General features: G+C 46.3%; 1 protein-coding gene across 6 annotated transcripts in view; it reads right to left on the bottom strand.

The window, feature by feature from the left end:
- ZNF793 (zinc finger protein 793) overlaps positions 1–26,413 on the bottom strand; it is a 44,621-nt gene that overhangs the window by 12,855 nt on the left and 5,353 nt on the right. For 2 of the 6 annotated variants that reach the window (XM_063800087.1, XM_063800088.1), the window contains exons 3-4: positions 15,149–15,264; positions 14,342–14,386 (exon numbers count right to left, since the gene is read on the bottom strand). In XM_063800087.1, coding sequence (XP_063656157.1) covers positions 14,342–14,356 — 15 coding nt within the window. In that variant the 5' untranslated portion in view covers positions 14,357–14,386; positions 15,149–15,264. Of the gene's footprint in view, positions 1–9,331; positions 9,433–14,341; positions 14,387–15,148; positions 15,265–16,389; positions 16,483–26,413 lie in introns of those variants that run through there. The other 4 variants (XM_063800089.1, XM_054672378.2, XR_010153429.1 and 1 more) reach the window with 4 other exon arrangements.

The raw sequence follows: 26,413 nt of genomic DNA, 5'->3' as shown, positions 1-26,413 counted from the left end.
GCGGAAGGCCGCAGGGACCTCTGCCTAGGAAAGCCAGGTATTATCCAAGGTTTCTCCCCATGTGATAGTCTGAAATATGGCCTCGTGGGAAGGGAAAGACCTGACCGTCCCCCAGCCGGACACCCATAAAGGGTCTGTGCTGAGGAAGATTAGTAAAAGAGGAAGGAACGCCTCTTTGCAGTTGAGACAAGAGGAAGGCATCTGTCTCCTGCCCGTCCCTGGGCAATGGAATGTCTCGGTATAAAACCCGATTGTATGTTCCATCTACTGAGATAGGGGAAAACCGCCTTAGGGCTGGAGGTGGGACATGCAGGCAACAATACTGCTCTGTAAGGCATTGAGAAGTTTATGTGTATGCATATCTAAAGCACAGCACTTAATTCTTTACCTTGTTTATGATGCAGAGACCTTTGTTCACATGTTTATCTGCTGACCTTCTCTCCATTATTATCCTATGACCCTGCCACATCCCCCTCTCCGAGAAACACCCAGGAATGATCAATAAATACTAAGAGAACTCAGAGGCTGGCGGGATCCTCCGTATGCTGAACACTGGTCCCCTGGGCCCCCTTATTTCTTTCTCTATACTTTGTGTCTTTTTCTTTTCCAAGTCTCTCGTTCCACCTAACGAGAAACACCCACAGGTGTGGAGGGGCAACCCACCCCTTCATAAACTGAACACTCCAGGCCAGGCATGGTGGCTCACCACTGTAATCCCAGCACTTCAGGAGGCTGAGGCAGGCAGATCACTTAAGGTCAGGAGTTCGAGACCAGCCTGGCTAACATGGCAAAATCCTACCTCTACTAAAAATACAAAAATTAGCCAGGTGTGGTTGTGCGTGCCTGTAATCCCAGCTACTCAGGAGGCTGAGGCAGGAGAATCGCTTGAAGCTGGGAGGCAGAGGTTTCAGTGAGCCCAGATAGTGCCACTGTACTCTACCCTGGGTGATAGAATAGACTCTGTCTCAGACTAAACATTCCAAAAAGGCAGAGATCATCAGACTGAATTTAAAAAAAAATGCTGCCTACAAGAGATGCACTTTCAATGTAAACTCACGGCAGTTTTAAAGTCAATGGATGGAAAGAGAAGTGTGGTGGGTGACCTGGAGGGACGTGAGAGGAAAGACCCTATAGTAACCTGGGTGAAAGGTGATGTTCACAAGCAGGACAGTAACCGTTAGAGAAAGATGGAACGCTGTAAAGAAGAGCAGACCCCATTCTGCATGGTGTGATAATTTCACATTGCATGATGCCTGTACCAAAACATATGCCCATAAATACACACACCTACTAGTACCCACAAACATTTTTAAAAAATTAAAACAACAAAACAAAACAAAAAGAAGAGCAGAACCTGCACCTTAACTGGTTGTGGGAGGGAAAGAGGGTAGGGGCAGGATAACACCCAGGTATCTTGAAGGCAACCCGGTGATGATGGCGACACACCTGGAGATGAGGAAACCACAAGGAACAAAGAGGAGGCTGTTGTGCTGGACCTGCCTGGGGACCACGTGGACATGTGGGTTTTGTGTCAGGAGCAAGATCAGGAATGGAGCTAAAATGCTGAGCATCAGCACAAAAGTGAGATTCCTCTGCAAGACGAGGTGAGCAGGGTGCCCAGGCCAGAGCTCCAAGGGACACTAATATTTAAGAAGCCAGCAGAAGATGAGTTCAGCAGGAGATCCAAAGGAGGAGTAGTCTGAAAAGAAGAAGTCTTGACCGCCTGGCAGGCCTCGGGTTATGGGCACAGAGAACAAAAGTTCTCTAAAAAGCTGATAGCCCTGGAGATGCCAGCATAAGTTGCGAAGGAGCAGGACAGTCACTGAGGGAGACCCATGGGTACCAGCCTAGGAAGGTCCTGGTGATCCTGTCTTTAAGTGACTGTGTGGTAAAGAATTTGACCTTGCCAAAAGAGAGGTGTGGCCTTTGCCCTCAGCTCCTGGGAAGTAATTTCTATACTCTTGGAATGCCCTAAGAGTGTCCTTGTTTACCTAGTGGTCTTGGGCCACACTAGATAGTCTAATGATGTGGTTTATAATGAGGGCTTTGGGTCACAGGCATCAGCTCAACCTCTTGGAAGGGCTGGAAACTGAGGTCAGTGGTGGGAACAGTTAAGCCTTTCTACATGATCAACCACCAACAAAAAGTGGACACCAGAGCTTAGGTGCACTTTCCTGGTTGGCAAGGCTCCGTCTGTATTGGCACACATTACTGCTGGGAGGACGTAGCACTGTTTGGGACTTCCATAGGAGAGGACAGAAGTTCTATGGGTGGAACTCTCCTAAACTCTGCTTCATGAGCCGCTTCTCTTTGTTGATTTTACTTAATTAATTAATTAATTTATTTATTTATTTTGAGATGGAGTCTTGCTGTGTTGCCCAGGCTGGAGTGCAGTGGCGCAGTCTCAGCTCACTGCAACCTCCGTCTTCTGGGCTCAAGCGATTCTCCTGCCTCAGCCTCCTGAGTAGCTAGGACTACAGGCACACACTACCACGCCCAGCTAATTTTTGCATTTTTTTTTTTTTAGTAGAGACAGGGTTTCACCATGTGAAAGGAGCCGAGCACATTCCTCAGCCCCGGGCTCAAAACAAACAAGCCCAGTACAAACACATCCCATCCTCCCATCCCACCACATATCGCCATATATCTCTCAAACTTCCTGAGCCCAGTACAAACACCACCAGGAAAGTCTCCGATAAGGGGACAGCCGTTCAAAGTTTTACTGAAAGAGCGGGAACCAAAAGAATTCCTTTGTTCCCCTGTAACTTTCAGGCTATAAAAAGCAAACACTCGCATTGTTCAGGGCCCTCTTGTATGCTGTGGAATGGAGGGACCAGGTTCGAACTTGTAGTAAAGATCCTTGCCGCTTGGCTTTGACTCTGGACTCTGGTGGTCTTCTTTGGGGAACTAACGGTCTGGGCATAACATCTGGGGGCCCGTCCGGGATTCCCCAAGCCCACCAGACCCCTGGTCAACGGATCTGCTAGGATCGATCTACTGATAGGTGAGCTGGCTCGTCTCCGTTTGTCTGTCTGTGTCTGTTCTGAATCCGAATCTGTGACTCACGAGGTCTGAAACTGGAGCTGGCACAGTCCTGGCGGACGCGTTATAGGACGGCCAGCGGAGACCGGTGGGAGACGTCCCCTGGCTCTCATCTGATCTATATTGCAATCTGAGCTGCCCCGGTTTGGCAGGCAGCAGCTGTCTCTGATCTGAGCTGCCCCGGTTTGGCGGGCAGCAGCTGTCTCTGATCTGAGCTGCCCCGGTTTGGCGGGCAGCAGCTGTCTCTGATCTGGGCTGCCCCAGCGCGACCGCGATCCAGGCAGCTAACTCTGACCCGGGCTTCCGGTGCGCGCTTGCGATCTGAACTGCCCCGGTTTGGCGGGCAGCAGCTGTCTCTGATCTGGGCTGCCCCAGCGCGACCACGATCCATGCAGCTAACTCTGACACGGGCTTCCGGTGCGCGCTTGCGATCTGAACTGCCCCGGTTTGGCGGGCAGCAGCTGTCTCTGATCTGGGCTGCCCCAGCGCGACCGCGATCCAGGCAGCTAACTCTGACCCGGGCTTCCGGTGCGCGCTTGCGATCTGAACTGCCCCGGTTTGGCGGGCAGCAGCTGTCTCTGATCTGGGCTGCCCCAGCGCGACCGCGATCCAGGCAGCTAACTCTGACCCGGGCTTCCAGTGCGCGCTTGCGATCTGAACTGCCCCGGTTTGGCGGGCAGCAGCTGTCTCTGATCTGGGCTGCCCCAGCGCGACCGCGATCCAGGCACCTAACTCTGACCAGGGCTGCCAAAGTGCGCCTGCGATTAGATATCATTAATAAGTCAGATCAGATTTCCTTTACAGGGATTCAAACCCACATTCCTTTATAGGAAGAGACTACAAATTATTACAGGATGGGTAATACCCAGAGCACTCCCCTCTCTCTCCTTATGAGTAATTTCAAAGAAGTTAGAGCAAGGGGCCATGATCTTGGTATAGAAATCAGGAAAGGAAAGCTAATTACTCTGTGTTGCTCCAAATGGCCTGCCTTTGATGTGGGGTGGCCACCCGAAGGGACCTTCCGACTTGCTGTCATCACTAGGGTAAAGTCCAAGATTTTCCTACCTGGGCGTGCGGGCCACTTAGATCAAATCCCATATATCCTTATATGGCAGGACCTTGTTGAGAACCCGCCTCCTTGGCTGTCCCCTTTCCAATTAGCCTCTGAACCCTGTAAGGCACTGGTTGCTCGACCACTAAAATCCAAGCAACCAACTGCCCCCCCCCCATCCTGTTCTACCTGACAGCGGGGAGCCACTGTTCACAGAACCCCCTCCGTATCCCTCCGGGCCCCAGGCCCCAGCCCCCCTGGCTGAGCTGCGGGAGGGAGCAGGCGGACGGGAGGCGGCCGGCACACACGGGCCCGCTGAAAGGGAAAGTAACTTTGAAGGGCCGGCGGGGCGGACGCGAGGGCGCACTTCGCGGACTAGCCCCCCTCAGCCGTCTGACTCCATGGTGGCTTTACCCCTTTGGGAAATAGGACCCCCAGATGACACAGGAATCCCCAGGCTCCAGTACTGGCCATTCTCCACCAGTGATCTGTATAACTGGAAGACTCAGAGTGCTCGGTTTTCAGACAACCCCAAAGATTTACTGGCTTTACTGGATAGTGTCATGTTCACCCACCAGCCCACTTGGGATGATTGTCAGCAGCTCCTCCGAATCTTGTTCACCACGGAAGAGCGAGAGAGAATACAGATAGAAGCTAGAAAGCTGGTCCCGGGGGACGACGGTCAACCGACTGCCAACCCCGACCTCATAAACGCAACCTTTCCTCTGACCAGGCCGGCGTGGGACTACAACACGGCAGAAGGTAGGGGACGGCTACACCTTTATCGCCAGACTCTAATGGCAGGTCTCCGGGCAGCTGCTCGCAAGCCCACTAATTTGGCTAAAGTATATTCTATTCTGCAGGGGAAGACAGAGAGCCCAGCTACCTACTTAGAAAGATTAAAGGAAGCTTTTAGACAGTACACCCCCATAGATCCAGAGGCACCAGGAAGTCAGGCAGCTGTTGTAATGTCTTTCGTAAATCAGGCAGCCCCAGATATTAAGAGAAAACTCCAGAAATTAGAAGACTTGGAGGGAAAGCGGATTCAGGACCTCCTTCAGATAGCCCAGCGGGTTTACAATAACAGAGATACTCCAGAGGAAAAGCAATTTAAGGCCACTGAAAAAATGACCAAGGTCCTGGCAGCAGTGGTACAGAAAGAGCATCTACAGCCAGAGTACACCCAACCTAGGCGGCCCCCCCGGCATGATAATCTGAGCAAAGACCAATGTGCCTACTGTAAGGGGGCTGGCCACTGGGTAAGAGACTGCCCCAAAAAGAAACCACGAGGACAGGGACCCCCTAGGTCTACACCCGTACTAGTCACTCAAGACGAAGACTAGGAAAGACAGGGTTTGGACCCCCTCCCCGAACCTAGGGTAACTTTGCAAGTGGAGGGGTCCCCAGTCCAGTTCTTGCTCGATACGGGAGCACAACACTCGGTCTTAGTTAAAACTAATGGGAAATTATCCTCCAAATCCTCGTGGGTACAAGGGGCCACAGGAGTTAAGAAATACCCATGGACAACACAAAGAACAGTAAACCTCGGAGCCAAAAATGTAACCCATTCTTTCCTGGTCATCCCTGAGAGCCCCTGTCCCCTATTAGGGAGAGCCCAGTGGCTGCCGGGTGGCCCCCTTGTCTCCGAATGATTGCGGCCACGGCTCTGATGGTGCAAGATGCTGATAAACTTGTCATGGGGCAAGAATTGCGGGTCGTTACTCCACATGCCATCGAAGGTGTACTCAAACAGCCACCTAATCGATGGATGAGTAATGCCCTGCTCACCCACTACCAAGGACTACTACTAAATCCTCTCAGGATAATTTTCCTGCCCCCAACGACCTTAAACCCTGCCTCGCTGCTGCCCAACCCGGACCTGGACGCCCCACTCCATGACTGCACCAAGATACTAGCTCAGGTGCACGGAGTTCAAGAAGACCTGCAGGACCACCCACTTCCTGACGCTGACCTCGTCCGGTTCACTGATGGGAGCAGCTTCATGCATCAAGGCCAAAGGTACGCTGGAGCGGCAGTAACTTCAGAGACTGAGGTAATCTGGGCGGAACCCCTGCCCCCGGGGACATCGGCCCAGAAGGCCGAACTGATAGCGCTCACCCAAGCTCTTACCTTAGGGGCGGGGAAAAAGCTGACAGTATATACAGACAGCCGATATGCTTTTACAACGGCGCATATACATGGGGCCATTTACAGGGAGCGAGGGTTACTGACGGCTAAAGGAAAAGAGATAAAAAACAAGCAAGAGATCCTAGCCCTGCTAACAGCCCTATGGAGGCCAGAAAAATTAGCCATTGTACATTGCCCAGGGCATCAGAAACTAACTACTCCAACTGCTCAAGGCAACTTTCTGGCAGACCAAACTGCAAGGAATGTGGCGAAGGCTCCCAGCCAACAACTTGCACTCCAGCTCCCTGACCCGGGCCCCCGGGACTTGCCATATTTCCCTGAATATTCAGAACAAGATCTCCAGTGGATTGACAAACTTCCCCTGAAACAAATCCAGAATGGGTGGTGGACTGATACTAATGACCAAACCATCCTACCAGAAAAATTAGGACAACAGGTGTTAGAACACATCCACCGAACCACCCACCTGGGGGCCCAGCGGATGATAGACCTGATCAGACGCTCCAAGCTCAAAATCAGACATATAGCTGAGACGGCCAGCAGTATCATGACAAGTTGCAAAGTCTGCCAGCTTAACAACGCATACCCCCAATCTCAAGCTGCAACAGGAACAAGGCTCAGGGGAACCAGGCCCGGTATCTACTGGGAAGTAGATTTTACTGAAATAAAGCCAGGAAAGTACGGGTACCGGTACTTACTTGTCTTTGTAGATACTTTTTCAGGGTGGACTGAAGCATTCCCAACCAAAAGAGAAACTGCTCAGGTCGTAGCAAAGAAAATTCTGGAAGATATCTTTCCCAGGTATGGCTTCCCCATCCAGATAGGGTCAGATAATGGGCCCGCTTTCGTCGCTAAGGTAAGTCAGGACTTGGCTTCCATCCTTGGGGCAAATTGGAAACTACATTGCGCTTACAGGCCCCAGAGTTCAGGACAGGTAGAAAGGATGAATCGGACCTTAAAAGAGACCTTAACTAAATTGACTATAGAGGCTGGCACTAATTGGGTAGTCCTTCTCCCCTATGCTCTGTTCCGGGCCCGTAATACCCCTTACAAACTGGGCCTTACCCCTTACGAAATCATGTATGGCAGACCTCCACCCCTGGTTCCTAGCTTAAAAGATGACCTGCTTAAGTCTGAAACAGAAAATGTCTCTGAATTCTTATTTTCCTTACAAGCCTTACAGAAAATTCACCAAGAAATCTGGCCCAAGCTGAAAGAGCTATATGAGACCAGTCCCTCACCGACACCCCCATCTGTACCAGCCGGGAGACTGGGTCCTGGTTAAGCGACACCGACAAGAGACCCTAGAGCCCAGGTGGAAAGGACCACTCCAAGTACTCCTGACCACACCCACCGCCCTGAAGGTAGAAGGCATTGCATCGTGGATCCACTACACCCACGTCAAGCCAGTGGACCCAACCTCCGACCTTCTGGGGCCAATCACGGCGGCGGCTGAAGCACCGGACACGTGGACTGTGGACAGAACTAAGAACAACCCCTTAAAACTCACCCTGCGCCGGCAGCATAGCTCACTGCAAACATGCAGTTAGGTAGTCTAACTCTAACATTAGTCGCCCTAGTGGCCGCTGGGGAAAACATAAAGCCAGCTCCTAATCCCTTTGTCTGGAGATTCTGGCTTTATGAAAACCAAACCCACCCTGGGCAACCTCATAAGCCCGGGAAATTAGTGGCCAGTGCAGATTGCCCCTCCTCAGGGTGCAATAGCCCAATTTTACTAAATTTTACCGATTTCCCAGTAGCCAAACCAGTGGCACCAATAATATGCTTCGAGTATGATCAGACTGAATACAATTGTAAGCACTATTGGTGGCACCAAAGTGCCGGCTGCCCTTATAACTATTGTAACATCCATAAATACCAATGGTGGGGTGGAAAAGAACAGATAGATCCCAGATGGCCCTTCCATCGCAGACGAGATAGAGACCTTTCATATACATGGATAGTTAGAGACCCCGGGAACTCCCGCTGGACCACGCCTCAACATGGGGCTGTATACTACTCCTCCACCTCCACATGGCCTAGCAGTCACCTCTATCTGTGGTGGGGTCTAGTGCAGGTACGGCCCCTGGTCCATGGAAATATCCAGCGACAAGAAAACCGCCTGACACAAGATTTAAGTCCTTTTTCCTGGTTAAAATTATTGCAAGAAGGATTAGAACTTGCCAACCTTACAGGACTTCACAGCCTGTCTGGCTGCTTTCTGTGTGCCACTCTAGGGCGTCCACCGCTAACCGCTGTCCCCCTGCCATGGGGATCCTCCACCTCTGCCCAAGCTAACAACCACCGAAACCTCTCATATGCCCCTATCCCTAACGTGCCACTATACCTAAACCCCAGTCAAGAAAAGTTTCCCTACTGTTTCTCAGGAACTAATTCCAGCCTCTGCAACATCACTGCAATGCCCCCTAATATCACCTTAAGGGCTCCGTCAGGCATATTCTTCTGGTGTAATGGAACATTATCTAAAAACCTATCAAGCCCCTCAGTTACCAACCTACTGTGTCTTCCTGTCACATTAGTTCCCCGGTTAACTCTACTTACTGCCGGCGAGTTCCTAGGGTATACCGGTAACTGGACTAGTGCTGTTATTCACCCAGACCCTAGACCGAGACCTGCACGAGCCATATTTCTCCCCCTCATTGCAGGAATCTCCCTCACCGCATCCTTCATGGCGGCCGGACTGGCTGGGGGAGCCCTAGGTCACACCCTCATAGAAAGTAACAAGCTGTACCAACAATTTGCCGTTGCTATGGAGGAGTCAGCTGAGTCCCTTGCCTCCCTCCAGCGGCAGCTCACGTCCCTAGCACAGGTAACCTTGCAGAACCGGAGGGCCTTAGACCTACTCACTGCTGTAAAAGGGGGTATGTGTATGTTTCTAAAGGAAGACTGTTGTTTCTACATAAATGAATCAGGGCTTGTGGAAGACCGGGTCCAACAGTTACGCAAGTTAAGCACAGAAGTAAGAACACGGCAGTTTGCTTCAGCTGCAGACCAATGGTGGAACTCATCTATGTTTTCTCTGTTAGCCCCCTTCCTTGGACCCCTGCTGAGTCTACTATTTCTGCTTACCGTAGGACCTTGTGTTGTTAACAGAATTTTGCGGTTCGTTAGAGAAAGGTTTGACACTGTACAGCTCATGGTCCTCAGAGCCCAATACCAACCTGTAAACGCTGAAACAGAATCAGACTTATAAGACCCAAGATTGGCTCTAAAAATACCTGAAAAGAAGAGGGGGGAAATGAAAGGAGCCGGGCACATTCCTCAGCCCCGGGCTCAAAACAAACAAGCCCAGTACAAACACATCCCATCCTCCCATCCCACCACATATCGCCATATATCTCTCAAACTTCCTGAGCCCAGTACAAACACCACCAGGAAAGTCTCCGATAAGGGGACAGCCGTTCAAAGTTTTACTGAAAGAGCGGGAACCAAAAGAATTCCTTTGTTCCCCTGTAACTTTCAGGCTATAAAAAGCAAACACTCGCATTGTTCAGGGCCCTCTTGTATGCTGTGGAATGGAGGGACCAGGTTCGAACTTGTAGTAAAGATCCTTGCCGCTTGGCTTTGACTCTGGACTCTGGTGGTCTTCTTTGGGGAACTAACGGTCTGGGCATAACACATGTTGTCCAGGCTGGTCTCAAACTCCTGACCTCAAGCGATCCGCCTGCCTTGGCCTCTCAAAGTGCTGGGATTACAGGCGTGAGCCACGGCACAGGGCCTTGGTTGATTTTAACCTGTATGCTTTTGCTGTAATTGTAACAATGAGTATAACAGCTTTCAGTGAGTTCTATGAGTCCTTCTAGTAAATTAGAAAACCCAAAAGTGTTTTGAGGGAGACCCTCAAACTTGCAGTTGGTGTAGAAGTGAGGGTCTTGTGGACTGCTCCCTAACTATATGTGACCCCATAACATGAGATGCAAAGCAGTGGATTGGGGCTGGACTGCCTGAGTTCAAATATCAGCTCAGCCTACCCTGGGAAAACTATTTAGCCTCTCTGTGCCATAGTTTCCTCATCTGTTCAATGGAAATAATAATAGTATGAGTGTCTTAATTACTATGAGGTTTAAATTAGTTAAAAGGTGTAAAGCCTTTGAACAGTGCCTGGCACATAATACCATTATATAAATTTGCCTATTTTATTTAAGAATAAAAATCATATAAATCAATATTTTGAAATCTGTAAGAAAGGGAAAACAATTCTGGCCAGGAGCGGTGGCTTAATGCCTGTAATCCCAGCACTTTGGGAGGCTGAGGAGGGTGGATCACCTGAGGTCAGGAGTTCAAGACCAGCCTGGCCGATATGGTGAAACCCCATCTCTACTAAAAATACAAAAATTAGCCAGGGTGGTAGCACGCAGGCGGGTGGATCACCTGAGGTCAGGAGTTCAAGACCACCCTGGCCAACAGGGCAAAACCCCATCTCTACCAAAAAGACAAAAACTTAGCCGGGCGTGATGGTGCGTGCCTATAATTCCAGCTACTCAGGAGGCTGAGGCAGGAGAATTGCTTGAACCTGGGAGGCGGAGGTTGCAGTGAGCCGAGATTGTGCCACTGTACTCCAGCCTGGGCGACAGAGCGAGACTCCATCTCAAAAAAAAAAAAAGAAAGAAAAAAAGAAAGGAAAACAATTCTAAAGGACAAAAAATGGGGACTCAGTGCCTGTGCAGTGGGCTTTAGTAGGGTAGGTAGCTCTATTGCAGTGCTGGGGCCACTGGCCTACCACCTCCAGGAGTGGCCGAAGGAAAGAAGCACCGAAGTGGCTCTGAGAGCAGCCCAGGCCCACGCCCCATTCTCAGGAGGCTGCAGACCTCCATGAGGAATGCTGGGTTTCCAGCAGCACCTGAGCAGTAGTAGCCCAGGCAAATGGGCCTAAAGGCAGGACCAAAAGCATGGCAGGGGCCATGGAGGCTGGCACATGACACATTAAGACTCACATAGAGGGCACAGCGCAGAGGGGGTGCCAAGCAAACACCCTCCCTGACGCCAGAACAACACACCAGGGTAGTAAGAGAGCAGCAGTCAGGGCTGATCACAGGGCACAGTGACAGGCTCTGGGTCAATATTTCCCAGGAAAAGATACAATTCTGCACCCAGGAAGCCATGCCATTTCCACAGAACACAGGAATGAAGAGGCAGCGATCACTGAAGTTGTGGCCGGGTGTGGTAGCTCATGCCTGTAATCCCAGCACTTTGGGAGGCCGAGGCAGGAGGACCGCTTGAGCCCAGAAGCTCAAGACCAGCCTGGGTAATATAGTAAGATCCCATCTTTACAAAAAATAAAAAAATTAGCTGGGCATAGTGGCATGCGCCTATAGTCCCAGCTACTCGGGAGGCTGAAGTGGGAGGATCGCTTGAGCCCAGGAGTTCAAGGCTCCAGTGAGTAAGACTCTGTTTCAAAAAAATAAAAAGAATCACTGAACTTTTAAAAATTAGCATGGCATGGTGACTGGGTAGAAGGAGGGGGAAAAGTAGGGAGGAAGTCAAGGGTAAATCTCAGGGTCCCGGCCTGCCCGATGGGATGGCACCATCTCCTGTGATGGGAAACTGGGAAGGGATGGAGGAGGAGGCAGGAATGAGAAACTCAGGGAAAGGAGGAGTCTTCTCAGGACACAGGGCCCTTGGGGGCTGGGAACACCTCACACTGAGACATTCCCAGGAATAAGATGTGTAACTGTTTGCTACCAAACTAGAACACACATATAAGAATGACAGTCATTTAAATGCTGGGCAGTACATCTGCTCCTCAGTCCAGATCAAGGCTACAGCTGCCTTGGATCAAATTCAGGGCTTCTGAACACTTGAAGCAGCCCTCTGACCCCTTAAACAGAAATCATTCATATTGGCCAGGCACGGTGGCTCACGCCTGTAATCCCAGCACTTTGGGAGGCCGAGGCGGGTAGATCACGAGGTCAGGAGATCGAGACCATCGAAACCCTGTCTCTACTAAAAATACAAAAGTTAGCTGGGTTTGGTGGTGGGCGCCTGTAGTCCCAGCTACTTAGGAGGCTAAGGCAGGAGAATCGCTTGAACCAGGGAGTCAGAGCTTGCAAGCAGTGAGCCGAGATCGCGCCACTGCACTCCAGCCTGTGTGACAGAGCGAGACTCCATCTCAAAAAAAAAAAAAAAAAGGCCAGGCGCGGTGGCTCACGCCTATAATCCCAGCACTTTGGGAGGCCGAGGCGGGAGGATCACGAGGTCAGGAGATTGAGACCATCCTGGCTAACACGGTGAAACCCCGTCTCTATTAAAAATACAAAAAATTAGCCGGGCATGGTGGCGGGCGCCTGTAGTCCCAGCTACTCGGGAGGATGAGGCAGGAGAATGGCGTGAACCCGGGAGGAGGAGTTGGCAGTGAGCCAAGATTGCACCACTGCACTCCAGCCTGGGCGACAGAGCGAGACTCCATCTCAAAAAAAAAACAAAGAGAGAAAACAAAAAGAAATCATTTGTATTTTCACTTTCTTCTCACTGACATGCAGCATTTCCTTCCATTATATATGTGGATCGCAAGCAACAGAAGAGTTAGGACTTCCTACAGCTTTGACACAGATAGAAAACATTGTCGTATCATTGGGGAGCTAGCACTTGGCAGTTTTGGTCACCTGAAAAACTGGGAGTTCTGCCTTGGGTCTAACACTCTATTCCAAGGGGAAACAATATAAAAAACCTACTTCGGCATTTATTAGTTATTAAGAACTTTGTCTACTATCACTATCAATGTTTTTCATACTTTTGTGTGCGTAAAGATCATCCAAAGCCTTTTAAACACACATTCCCAGGCTACACCTACAAATCACCCCATGAAGCAGGCCAGGGGCGGAGCCTGCCGTTCCATATTTCCGACAGGCTCCCAGGAGACGCCCAGGTCCCGGGACCACACTGTGAGAAGCTGTGCTTTTCTACTTCAGTCCTAAGAAGGCATCTTGGAAAACACCTTCAAAAACTGCCTTGAAATGCTAATTTTCCACTGGAGATAACAATAGGCTTCTTCCTTATAAACAGTACAAATCTTGGGCTAACTGTATTTGCCTTTTTGTTGGGCTACCAGGAAGATCAGTTACTGACTCTTGGACTCTCCACTTTGTACATCGGTAATCCAACAGAGAATGTTCCTTGCATCACTACTTGTAATATCAAGTCTGAAAATTACCCAAATGTCCATCAAATGAGGGACTGGTCAAATCAGTCATATTCCCTTGCATACGATGAAGCACTACATATCTGGTTTAAAAAAATGGTATGGTTTTAAGTAAGACCCCATCTTTACAAAAAATAAAGATAACATGTTGGTTACAGCAGTATGTGTTAAGTATCTTGCCACTGTATCTACATATAGAAAGGAGGCTCTTGCAGGCTTAAAACCCTTTATTATTATTATTATTTTGAGATGGAGTTTTGCTCTTGTTGCCCAGGCTGGAGTGCAATGGTGCAATCTTGGCTCACTGCAACCTCCACCTCCCAGGTTCAAGCAATTCTCCTGCCTCAGCCTCCCGAGTAGCTGGGATTACAGGCACCCACCAACATGCCCAACTAATTTTTGTATTTTTAATAGAGGCAGGCTTTCACCATGTTGGCCAGGCGGTCTCAAACTCCTGACCTCAGGTGATCCAACTGCCTTGGCCTCCCAAAGTGCTGGGATTACAGGCATGAGCTACCCCTAGCGGCCGGCTTAAAACCTTTCTGAGAATTATCCTTGGCCAAAGGGTACTGCACCATCCAAGGATATCTACCCTCCTTGGGGCAGCCTACAATCAATGATTAGTTGATTTCAGAATATAAAAGCCTCCTTGCCTCCATTCACAACAATGCTGAAGGCCATCCCAGCTCCAGAGGATAAGATCCACTAAGGCCTCTGTTCAACAATTCCCTCAGCCCAATCCAGCTTCCCTCACTGTCTTACAGGTGTTCTAAGAGCCTGCCTAATAAACCTCCTGTGAGAAAAATCTCCATCTATGAGTCAGCTTCCCTGAGAACCCAGCCTGTATGTACAAACTGTACATACTTACAATGCACACCTTTTTTTTTCTCTAGGACAGTTTCCCCAGGAAGGAAAACTGGGCTACTTAATGTGATACTCACCTGGTATTCGATCATTTTCTGCTGTTCTTGGAAAAGATCTGACACCTGTAGACATGTAGGGGGAAGAAGATGGAGAAAGAGAGAACAGAGAACAGAGTGTTAAGAGCTAGGCCTGTCTTGGAAATTGCAAATTCCCTTTGTAAATATTGTACAAAAATCCATGCTTTTAGCTGGGTGTGGTGGCTTACACCTTATTTGAGGCCAGGAGTTAGGGACCAGCCTGGGCAATATGGCAAAGCCCTGTCTCTACAAAAAAAGATAAAAAATTAGCCAGGTATGGTGTTGCACACCTATAGTCCCAGCTACCCAGGAGGCTGAGGTGGGGGGATCACTTGAGCCTAGGAGGTCAAAGCTGCAGTGAGCCATGATCCCACTACTGCAATCTGGCCTAGGTGACAGAGTAAGACCCTGTCTCAAAAATTAAATAAATAAATAAACAAACAAATAAATACCCTTTATCTCTTATTTGTTTCAAATACTTTGAAATATTATATAGGTCATAAAGCATAGACCATAAAGCATGGTTGCCATAGTATCTAAATGCCCCACACCCCGAGACATTTAATGATTATAAAAGGAAAAGAAGTAACTTTGCCTTGGAAAAACTTGGCAGTATCGCTTAGTCAAGTGATCAGTTAACATGACCAGTAATGAGATATAAGACATCATGTGCCTCCTGATATAATGCACTGTGAAGGGTACAACATCCCTTCTGTGGTGTTCACACCCCAAATGCATACCTGAACCTAATCAATGAGGAGACATCAGACAAAACCATACTGAGTTACAATATACAAAATAACCTACCTATACTCTTCAAAAATGTCGACTTCATGGAAGATGAACACTGAGAAACTGCTCCTAATTAAAGGAGACTAAAGGGATGTGTCACCTAAAGGCAGCATATGATCCTGGATTAGATCCTGGAATGGAAAAAGAAAAGAAAAGTTGCTATAGGCCCGGGCACAGTGGCTCACCCCTATAATCCCAGCACTTTGGGAGGCCGAGGTAGGTAGATCACCTGAGATCAGGAGTTCGAGACCAGCCTGGCCAACATGGTGAAACCCCATCTCTACTAAAAATACAAAAATTAGCCGGGTGTGGTGGCAGGCACCTGTAATCCCAGCTACTCAGGAGGCTGAGGCAGGAGAATCATTTGAACCCGGGAGGCAGAGGTTGCAGTGAGCCGAGATCGCACCATTGCTCTCCAACCTGGGTGACAAGAGCGAGACTTGGTCTCAAAAAATAAAAAAAAGCGAGAAAGAAAAGTTGCTATAAAGTGACAGTATTAGTTGACATCTGATTGTAGACTGGATTAATCTAGTCTATGGTCTATATTAATCTAGTTATCATGATTATTAAATCATTATAACACTGACTTTGTAATCAGTGTCAAATGCCTGGTTTTGAAAACTACTGATTACATACAAAAAAGTTCTTATTCTTAGAAAATATACCCTGAAGTACTTATGGGTAAAGGAGCATCATGTCTGCAAGTTAGTTTTAAGTAGTTAAAGAAAGAATAGGAATGATATATTTATGATATAACATAATTATCTATATACATATATATTTGTATATAGAAAGAGAGGACATGCAAACATGGCTTTATATAGATGAATCTAGGTAAGGAATACATAGGAGACCACAGAAATATTCTTGCTTTTTTTTGGAAAAAAATTTCCAAATAAAATGTTTAGTTAAAAACAAAAGGCTGGGTGCGGTGGCTCACGCCTATAATCCCAGCACTTTGGGAGGCCAAGGCAGGTGTATCACCTGAGGTTGGAAGTTCGAGACAAGCCTGACCAACATAGTGAAACCCCATCTCTACTAAAAGTACAAAATTAGCCAGGCGTGGTGACACGTGCCTATAATCCCAGCTACTCAGGAGGCTGAGGCAGGAGAATCCCTCGAACCTGGGAGGTGGAGGCTGCAGTGAGCAGAGATCGCGCCATTGCACTCCAGCCTGGGCAACAAGAGTGAAACTCTGTCTCAAACAAAAAAAAGAAAAAAAAAAAAGAGAATTGACCATGCATGGTGATTCATACCTGTAATCCCAGCACTTTGGGAGGCCGAGGTGGGTGGATCGCTTGAGGTCATAAGTTCGAGACCAGCCTGGTCAACATGGTGAAACTCCATCTCTACTAAAAATACAAAAATCAGGACAGGCACAGTGGCTCACGCCTGTAATCCCAGCACTTTGGGAGGCCGAGGCGGGCAGATCACAAGGTCAGGAGATTGAGACCATTCTGGCTAACACGGTGAAACCCCGTGTCTACTAAAAATAAAAAAAATAAGCCAGGCATGGTGGCACACACCTGTAGTCCCAGCTATCTGGGAGGCTGAGGCAGGAGAATGGCGTGAACCCAGGAGGTGGAGCTTGCAGTGAGCCGAGAATGTGCCACTGCACTCCAGCCTGGGTGACAGAGTGAGACTTCGTCTCGAAAAAAAAAAAAAAAAATTAGCCGGGCATGGTGGTGCATGTCTGTAATTCTGAGATTGTGCCATTGTACTCCAGCCTGGGTGGCAAGAGTGAAACTCCGTCTCAAAAAACAAAACAAAACAAAATTATATACAGTAGGTCCATAAATTCTGCCACCACCACCATTCTGAGAATCCAGGGCCATTTTCTGCCTCTGAGTCAGGATGGAGTGAACTAATCACATTCCTAGAGGCCAGGTGAGGTGCCAAAAATGACGGGAGAGCAAGTCTAGAGAGGTCCAGCAAGAATAAAGAAGCAGATGGGCCACACCCCATACCACAAGATAGCAGAATGCACTGGGCTAGAAAGAGGCCCCCTTCTCCTGAAAGAACATGCCTATCGCACCTGCCGTGAGACTCTGGCCTCCCTACCTCTCCCTTCACTCTCTCTCCCTGGATCTTGGGCCAACCATCCTCCCTTCATTTAGCCATGGAGAGTCCCTGGAAAGAGTAACGTCTTCAGGTTTGGTCTTGCTCAGCTTCTGGCTCAGGGATGAAGCTATTTCCTTTTATGTGGGAGTCTTTGCTCTGACAAGAGGTATGGGGTCTGAGTGATTCCTTCAGAAGGGAATTTTCATCCCAAGTTCCCTTCTCCTGGACAGTGTCTTTAACCTGGCCTGCCCAGGTGCTCACAGCTCCATCTCTCAACAGTAACTCATACTCAGCTGCAGGGCCTTCTGTAGATGTTGTGACCAAGGTCCTGTGGCTCTAAGGGCTGGCAGGAGCTAGAGAGCCCTCCCGTCCAGCAAGGTGGCAGGATCCAAAGGTCTGCAGGGCACCCAGAGAACCTGAAGATAAGCAGATCCCATGGTGAGTCATCCAATCGTCCTTCCCCAAACACTGCCTGGGGCCTCAGGGGGAAAAGCCTGCAGAGGCTGTGCAGGAGACAGCTGAGTGATGGCTCTGTTCTGGGACTGGGACAGGGGGAACTTCCACAAAGACCCTTGTATCTGAGTCACTCCCTGAGCCAAGGAATGACTCAGATACAAGTTTGAAGCTAAGTAATTCCTCTGACTGACTGCGAGAATCTGGGCTAGACACTTTACCTCTCTAGGCCTGTTTCCTCACCTGTGAAAACAGAAAGAGGCTGTCAAACAGACTCGGGAGCCAGACAAGCTGGGTTCAAATGCAGGCTCTGCCATTTACTGATGTGTGATGTTGAATGAGTTACTTAGTCTATCTGTGTCTCAGTATCCCTATCATTTATTTATTATTTTACCCTTCTTTGATTTCCAATGGAGAAAGACATTTTCCTCATCTATTTATTGGCCATTTGCATTTCTTTTGTAAACAATCTGTTTATGCTCTTAACTTTTGATTTTCCTGAGTTATTTTCAAAAATTCATTTACAAGTGTTCTTTCTATACTGAGGCTATTAATCCTTTGTCATATTTGTTATAAATATGTTTTTATAGTATAACATTTGTCCTTATTTGTCATTTGTCCTTAAACTGGGTTTATTAGTTTCCAATACCAAACAAGTTTTATTGGTTATTTTTAATAGTCAACTTGTTGATATTTTCCCCTTATAGTTTCTGCTTCTGGTAGTATTTTTAGTAAAAGTCTTTTCCACAGGATTATTAAAATGGTCTTTTTGGCTTATAAGATTGGCAAAGATGGAAATCATATCTCTTACACTGCTGGTAGGAGGGCAGGATATTCCAGCTTTCTGAAGGGAATTTATATCAGAATTTTTTTTTTTTTTTGAGTCGGAGTCTTGCTCTGCTGCCCAGGCTGGAGGGCAGTGGCGTGATCTCGGCTCACTGCAAGCTCTGCCTCCTGGGTTCACGCCATTCTCCTGCCTCAGCCTCAGCCTCCTGAGTAGCTGGGACTACAGGCACCTGCCACCACGCCCGGCTAATTTTTTTGTATTTTTAGTAGAGACAGGGTTTCACCGCGTTAGCCAGGATGGTCTCAATCTCCTGACCTCGTGATCCGCCCACCTTAGCCTTGGAAAGTGCTGAGATTACAGGCGTGAGCCACCGCGCCCAGCCCTATCAGAATTTTTAGAGTGCACACTCATTAAACCACTCTTCAACATCCAATAATGTGTCTCAAGGAACTAATTAGTCTCACTAAAATAAAAGATAAAGGTACAAGGATGTTCATCTCACCTTTGCTTACAGAAGTAAAACAACTGGAAGCAATCAAAATGTCCCAACAATAATTTATTTTTTTTTTCATTTATCTATTTCTTTATTTGAGATAGGCTGGAGTACAGTGGCATGATCATGGCTTGCTGCAGCCTGGAACTCCCAGGCTCAGGTGATCCTCCCACCTCAGCCTCCCGAGTAGGAGGACTATAGATGTGCACCAACATACCTGGCTGATTTTTTTTTTTTTTTTTGTAGATACAGGGTTTCGCCATGTTTTTCGGGCTGGTCTTGGACTCCCGGACTCAAGCAATCCACCCACCCTGGACTCCCAAAGTGCTGGGATTATAGGTGTGAGCCACCACACCCAGCCTGTCCCAGCAATTAAAAGATTGGCAGGCTGATATTGGTGAGCCACAGAATGGAACACAAGGCAGGCATTAGAAATAGTAGTGGAGGCCGGGTGCCGTTTCTCACACCTTGTAATCCCAGCACTTTGGGAGGCCAAGGCGGGCAGATCAACTGAGGTCAGGAGTTCGAGACTAGCCTGGCCAACATGGTGAAACCTTGTCTCTACTAAAAACAGAAAAAATTAGCTGGGCATGGTGGGAGGCGCCTGTAATCCCAGCTACTCAGGAGGCTGAGGCAGGAGAATTGCTTGAACCCAGGAGGTGGAGGTTGCAGCGAGCCGAGATTGCGCCACTGCACTCCAGCCTGGGCGACAGAGCGAGACTCTGCCTCAGAAAATAATAAAAAAAATAATAATAATGGAGTGGTGTACTCCGACTTGGAACTGCATTTGTGATGTATTTTGAAGCAGAAAATACAAGTCATAACATACAATGTGAAGCATAATTCTATTTTTAAAATTATGTAAGTCCAAATCTATGAAAATACTAACATTGCTTTCTCTGAGTGAAGGGATTGAAAGGAATTTACATTTCATTTTCGAAGTGTTCATTTTCTAACTTTTCCAATAGCCTCATAATTATACATTTATTTGGGTAACAGCAATAATAACAATAACAAAATGTACAATAATGACAAATCAAAACAAGCACGGTCTTACACAGGAAGAACAAATAAAACTATGACACATCATAGAAACTGATAGAAATAGAAAAAAAAAAACCTACTTGTAGTTATTGAGCCCTGATCTCAACTTAGGCACTGTGCAATGTTATTTCCTCATATGGACTCATTTATTCCTCACACTGCCCTCTAAACTGAGTCCTACTCCATTTCTACATAAAGACATAGTGCCTGAGAGAGCTGAAGAACTAGCACACAGCAGCAGTGAGATACAGACCCGACTAGCCTGGCTGTGGCGCTTGGGTTTATGACTTCTCAGTCTTGCTGCCTCTCAGAGACAGATTTGCCTTCTAAAAGAGCAATGTAACATTTGCTGTGCACATTTTTTTTTTTTTGAGACAGAGTTTCTCTCTTGTTGCCCAGGCTGGAGTGCAGTGGTGCGATCTCAGCTCACTGCAGCCTCTACCTCCTGGGTTCAAGGGATTCTCCCGCCTCAGCCTCCCAAGTAGTTGGGATTACAGGCATCTCCAGCTGTAGATTACTAAAATCACCTCCAGCTGTAGATACAGACTAAAATATGAAGGCAGGAAACAGTAATTGGATACATATGGTAAAACTATGATGAATATTTTCTTCGATTTCCTTCAACAAGGTAAAATTAGTTTAGTAATTTTCCTTTTTTATTTAAAAACAGATTTTTTCCTACTGGGGATGCCCATCTGCACACAGAGCCAAGTGTGGCACACAAAATCAGTGCCACCTATCCTGATGAAGTAAGGAAATGTGAAAAACAAAGTTCCCTTCCTCCCTCAGCCCCAATTCCTCCCTAAAACTGGGCAACTATGGGGAGAATCCACTTGAAGATGAAGGTCAATCATTATCTTTCTTAGTAAAGAGTCAATCTCAGGCCGGGCACAGTGGCTCATGCCTGTAATCCCAGCATTTCGGGAGGCCGAGGTGGGCAGATCGCTTGAGGCCAGGAGTTCAAGACCAGCCTGGCCAACATGGTGAAACCCCATCTCTACTAAAAATACAAAAATTAGCTGGGTGTGGTGGTCACACCTGTAGTCCCAGCTACACAGGAGGCTGAGGAAGAAGAATTACTTGAACCTGGGAGGTGGAGGTTACAGTGAGCTGAGATCATACCACTGTACTCCAGTGTGGGTGACAGAGCAAGAATCGAAATTTAAAAAAGAAAAAAAAAAGAGTCAATCTTGGAAAGCAGTATTGCCCTGCAGTCTGGCACTCTTCTAGCAGCATGGCAGCCATCTGATGGGCACCATCTCAGCATTGTGACACGATTGTGACTTACACACCCTTATCAGTCCCTAACATTTGATTTCAAAAGCCATATTTTACCATATAGATACCATCATCTGGATGCTCTCAGTCACAATCTTAAAACTAGATCATAGGCCGGGCACAGTGGCTCACACCTGTAATCCCAGCACTTGGGAGGCCGGGGCAGGTAGACCACCTGAGGTCAGGAGTTTGAGACCAGCCTGACCAACATGGTGAAACCCCGTCTCTACTAAAAATTAGCTGGGTGTAGCGGCGCATGCCTGTAATCCTAGCTACTCGGGAGGCTGAGGCAGAAGAATCGCCTGAACCCAGGAGGTGGAGGTTGCAGTGAGCCGAGATCGCGCCACTGCACTCCAGCCTGGGCAAAAAGAGGGAAACTCTTGTCTCAAAAAACAAAACAAAACAAAACAAACTATATCATAGATCTCTCATTGCCACCCATTGTGGTTTCACAAAAGTGAACTCAGTATCTTCTCCCTCAACTTATTCTTCCTCTTAGGTCGTAGCCTCTATCTCCTGAAGCTGTAGGTTTGAAAGCTTTGTCTAGCACATTACCTCTTGTTGCTTATTTTTCATAAATGTCTTAGATATTCTCAAATGTTTCATCTTCAACATAAACTGTAGAATTATTCTGTTACAATTTGGGGCAAAGAGATCCCTTCTTAAGATTTTGCTTAACATTGCACTGAATTTGTCCATTCATATAAGAAAATACTGACAATTTTGAAAATTGTTCAGTCTTCCAATCCAAGAACAAGGCTTCAATATTTATTCAAGACTTTCTATACATCTCAAAATGTAATGTTTTATGCTTTCACATAGGTACTCCAATTTTCTTTTTACATCTGTTACTGGATAGTCAACTGTGTTTTCAGTTACCATTCTAAATGGCATATTTTCATCCTTTTGATTACTGACTGCAATAAAAAAAGTCATCAGGCTCAGCGTGGTGGCTCACGCCTGTAATCCCAGCACTTTGGGAGGCCGAGGTGGGTGGATCACGAGGTCAGGAAATCGAGACCATCCTGGCTAACACAGTGAAACCCCGTCTCTACTAAAAATACAAAAAAATTGGCCGGGTGGGGTGGCGGGCACCTGTGGTCCTAGCTACTCGGGAGGCTGAGGCAGGAGAATGGCACGGACCCGGGAGGCAGAGCTTGCAGTGAGCTGAGATTGTGCCACTGCACTCCAGCCTGGGCGACAGAGCGAGACTCCATCTCAAAAAAAAAAAAGAAAAAAGAAAAAAAGAAAAAAGTCATTAATCCATTTTCCTACAGTCATTTTAAACCAGCCCCCTTACTGAACTTCCTTAATAACTATAATGGTTAATCTTCCAGAGCTTTTGGGATAGACAATTATTTCATCCACAAATACAGTTTGTTCTTGTCTTGTCCAATACTTCTGTTTCTTATTTCATTCCCTGATTAACTGCACTGGCAGGCACTCTAGAGGAAAGCAAATCAAAGCAGAGACAGGGTGTTCACTTGAATGGGAATGTATGCAGAGTTCTGCCATTACGTCTGCTACTGACTTTTCACTTGAGACATAGGTCTTATCAAGTTAAGAAAGTATCCAAATTGTTCTATTTCATTATGTTTTTTAAAATCCAGAAGAGATGTTGAATTTTATCAAATACTGTTTTCCCATCTATGAGGTGGCTGTGGTATTCTCCCTTGTCCTATTAACATGGTAAAATTCATTAGTAAATTCTTTAATATTGAACTTACACTTTCAGGATAAATTTATTCTCAGTCATAATGCATTATTTAACATATTGCTAATTTTGCATGTACATTCACAAGAAGGTTGGGCTATGGTTTTCTTTTGAAATGCCACCTTTTCCAGTTTTTGGAATCAATGCAACAATGTTGGCTTTATATAAAAAAAAAAAAAGGTTGGGCAATGGTGTATTCCTTTATAAATTCCCTGGAAGAGTCTGTCTATCTATCTATCTGTCTGTCTATCTATCTATCTATCTATCTACTGGAGACAGGGTCTCACTCTGTCACCCAGGCTAGAGTGCAGTGGCACAATCATGGCTCACTGCAGCCTTAACCTACCAGACTCAAGCGACCCTCCCACCTCAGCCTCCCAAGTAGCTGAAACTATAGGTGTACAATACCACGCCCAGATAATTTTTGTATTTTTTGCAGAGATAGGGTTTTGCCATATTGCCCAGGTTGGTCATGAACTAAAGAATAGTGTATTACTTGGAAGTCATTTTAAGGCTCAATAAGAAATCAGCAATTGACCTGTCTAACCTGATAGTTGAGGTGGTGGACAGGAACTTTTTCAGGTATTTTAATCATTCATAGCTATTGATCTTTTCATTTTCTCTTCTTAAGGAAGTTTTACATATGTATTCTGAGAAAATCATCCTTTGCATGCCACCTTTGAAATCTATTAATGTAAAGTGTTACAAAAATATTTCTTAATAATATGGTTATTTCCCTTTTTACATTCCTAATTTGTGTATCTGTTCATTTCCTCCTGACTTGATAAGGTTTGCTAATGGTTTATCTATATTATTGACTTTTATTAAAATCAGATTTATCAGTTTTACCTTTTTTCTTTTTTAGGTCGTTAATTTTTCTTTTTATATTAATTCCTTCCACTTCTCATATATATTTTCTAACTTCCTTGACTGAATGTTTCATGAAGACAGAAAATAAAAACTACAGAAAATCAATCACAGTTGGGTATAATTCAACTGAAGGCACCATACCATATTCGCTCATCTAATCTTTTCCATCTTCATTAAAAAATACATAATATGACTCACTGTCACAGAATAAACAAAATTAAGAGTTAGGTTTTACAGCACATATAGATCATGTCATGTGGTTTTGACAGTTTTACGTTTCTGGAAGTTTCTTTCTTTGTCTTCTTAGTTGCCAATACCTCATTCTGAGAACACTGCAGAAATCTGTCTGGCCCAGAGTGGAACCCAGATGTTTCCTGTCTGTGTGGAGGCATCACTTTGTCACATGACGTGACAACTGTTTCTCTGTAACTAGTCAATCTCCCAAGATGTTTTCTTTGTGATTCAGAAGGTCTGAGTTTTGGCATATGGTCTAACTCAACATTTTAAACAGTTTTGTAAGTTTCTGATGTGCACCTCCTATTTTATATGCAAATAGGACTTTTGTGCTGATATCCTCCAGATGAAGAAAAGGGAAATCTTCTACAATAAATACAGAAGGAAGAACACAATTGGAAAATCACCATTTGGTAACCATAATTAGAAGTAATTGACTCACGTAAGCATCATTAATGGATACTAACTCTAGTGGATGAAAGTTTGAGGTTAATTACATGATCTCAAAATATCTCTCTACAACATACTTAGTAATAATATAACTTTATAGTGGAGAACCCTGGTGGGCGTAGCCTTGATCAAGTGATCAAAGCTAACATCACCATTAATGTGACAAACCAACACTGTGTACCTTCTGGTATGGTACATTGAGAAGGACACATGATCACTTCTGTAGTATTCCTGTCCGAGATGTACAACATGACTCTAATCATGAGGAAAAATCAGAAAAATTCAAATTCTAAAAATAACTGGCCTGAACTCCTCATACATGTCAAGGTTAAAAGAGGTAAAAAAATGACCAAGAACATACTCCAAATTAAAGAAGTCTAAAGAGATATGACAACTAAATGCAACATGTAACACTGGACTAGAATCCTGGACCATTAAAAAGAATTAACATAAATGATATTATTGAAACAAGTGGAGAAATCTAAATAAAGTCTATGCATTAGATAATAATATTTCAATGTTAACTTCCCTGCTTTCGATTATTATATTGTGGTTAGTTAATTATTGTGATCACATACAAAATGTATATTACCTAGGAAATACACATTAGGAGTAAAGGGTCATCATGTTCACAACTTACACAGAGAGAGACAGAAAAAGTCTACACACACAGCAAAATCTTAACAATTACAGAATGGGGTGAAGGGTATAACAGGAATTTCTGTATTATTATTATTATTGTTAGTATTATTATTATTTTGAAACGGAGTCTTGCTCTGTCACCAGGCTGGAGTGTCATGGCGCGATCTCGGCTCACTGCAACCTCTGACTCCCTGGTTCAAGTGATTCTCCTGCCTCAGCCTCCTGAGTAGCTGGGATTACAGGCACGCGCCACCACCCCTGGCTAATTTTTGTATTTTTAGTAGAGACCGGGTTTCATCATGTTGGCCAGGATGGTCTCAATCTCTTGACCTCGTGGTCCACCCACCTCGGCCTCCCAAAGTGCTGGGATTACAGGCATGAGCCACCACACCGGGCCTATTCTTATAACTTTTCTAAATCTGAAATTATTTAAAATCAAAACCAAAACAAAACAATAATCTCTTATGTGTGTGGAAAGGTGAGCAAGATGGGAAGATTAAAGAAGAGGTTAGCTGCTTTCCCATATTGTCAGGTTGTATGTGAGGGACAGAGGCTTCTCTGCCTGGAAGTGAATCTACCAGCAGCTTCCAGAATCCCTAAGGCAGACTCCTTCTAGAACACCCTGCATTTGTTGAGTCACCACTATGTCTTGGCCCTCAAGCAGCCAGCCTCTAGAGAGGTTCTTTTTCAAGCTACCTCATTCAGGTCTCTGTAGTCAATGGTCAGTCCCTAAAGACTAAGAGATTTTGACCAAGGGACTAAAAATCCCTCTCCAAACTACCTATTGAGAAGAGTCCTTAACCGTTAGCTTCATTAATGGGACCCTACTAGAAACCCACTTTAAAACCTCAGGGTCTAGTTCACTGTGTATGTTTTTGGCTTCCAGGGAGAATAGAAAAGAGGCAATCTCAGATGGCAAAGCCAGAACTTCAGGTTAGAATTTCTCTGTTATTTTTTTGAGACAGAGTCTTACTCTATTGCCCAGGCTAGAGGGCAGTGGTGCAATCTCAGCTCACTGGAACCTCCGCCTCCCACGTACAAATGATTCTCCTGCCTCAGCCTCCTGAGTAGCTGGGATTACAGGCTCTTGTCACCATACCTGGCTAACTTTTGTATTTTTAGTAGAGATGGGGTTTCACTGAAATGGGGCCGGGCTGGTCTCAAGCTCCTGATCTGCCTGCCTCAATCTCCCAAAGTGCTGGGATTACAGGCATGAGCCACCATGCCCAGCCTTCAGTTTAGAATTTTGTCCTG

The sequence above is a fragment of the Pan troglodytes genome, chromosome 20 (assembly GCF_028858775.2).
Source record: "Pan troglodytes isolate AG18354 chromosome 20, NHGRI_mPanTro3-v2.0_pri, whole genome shotgun sequence".
Lineage (NCBI taxonomy): Eukaryota > Metazoa > Chordata > Mammalia > Primates > Hominidae > Pan > Pan troglodytes.
The sequence above is the reverse complement of the archived record's forward strand: the minus strand, read 5'-3'. Positions and strand labels throughout refer to the sequence as shown.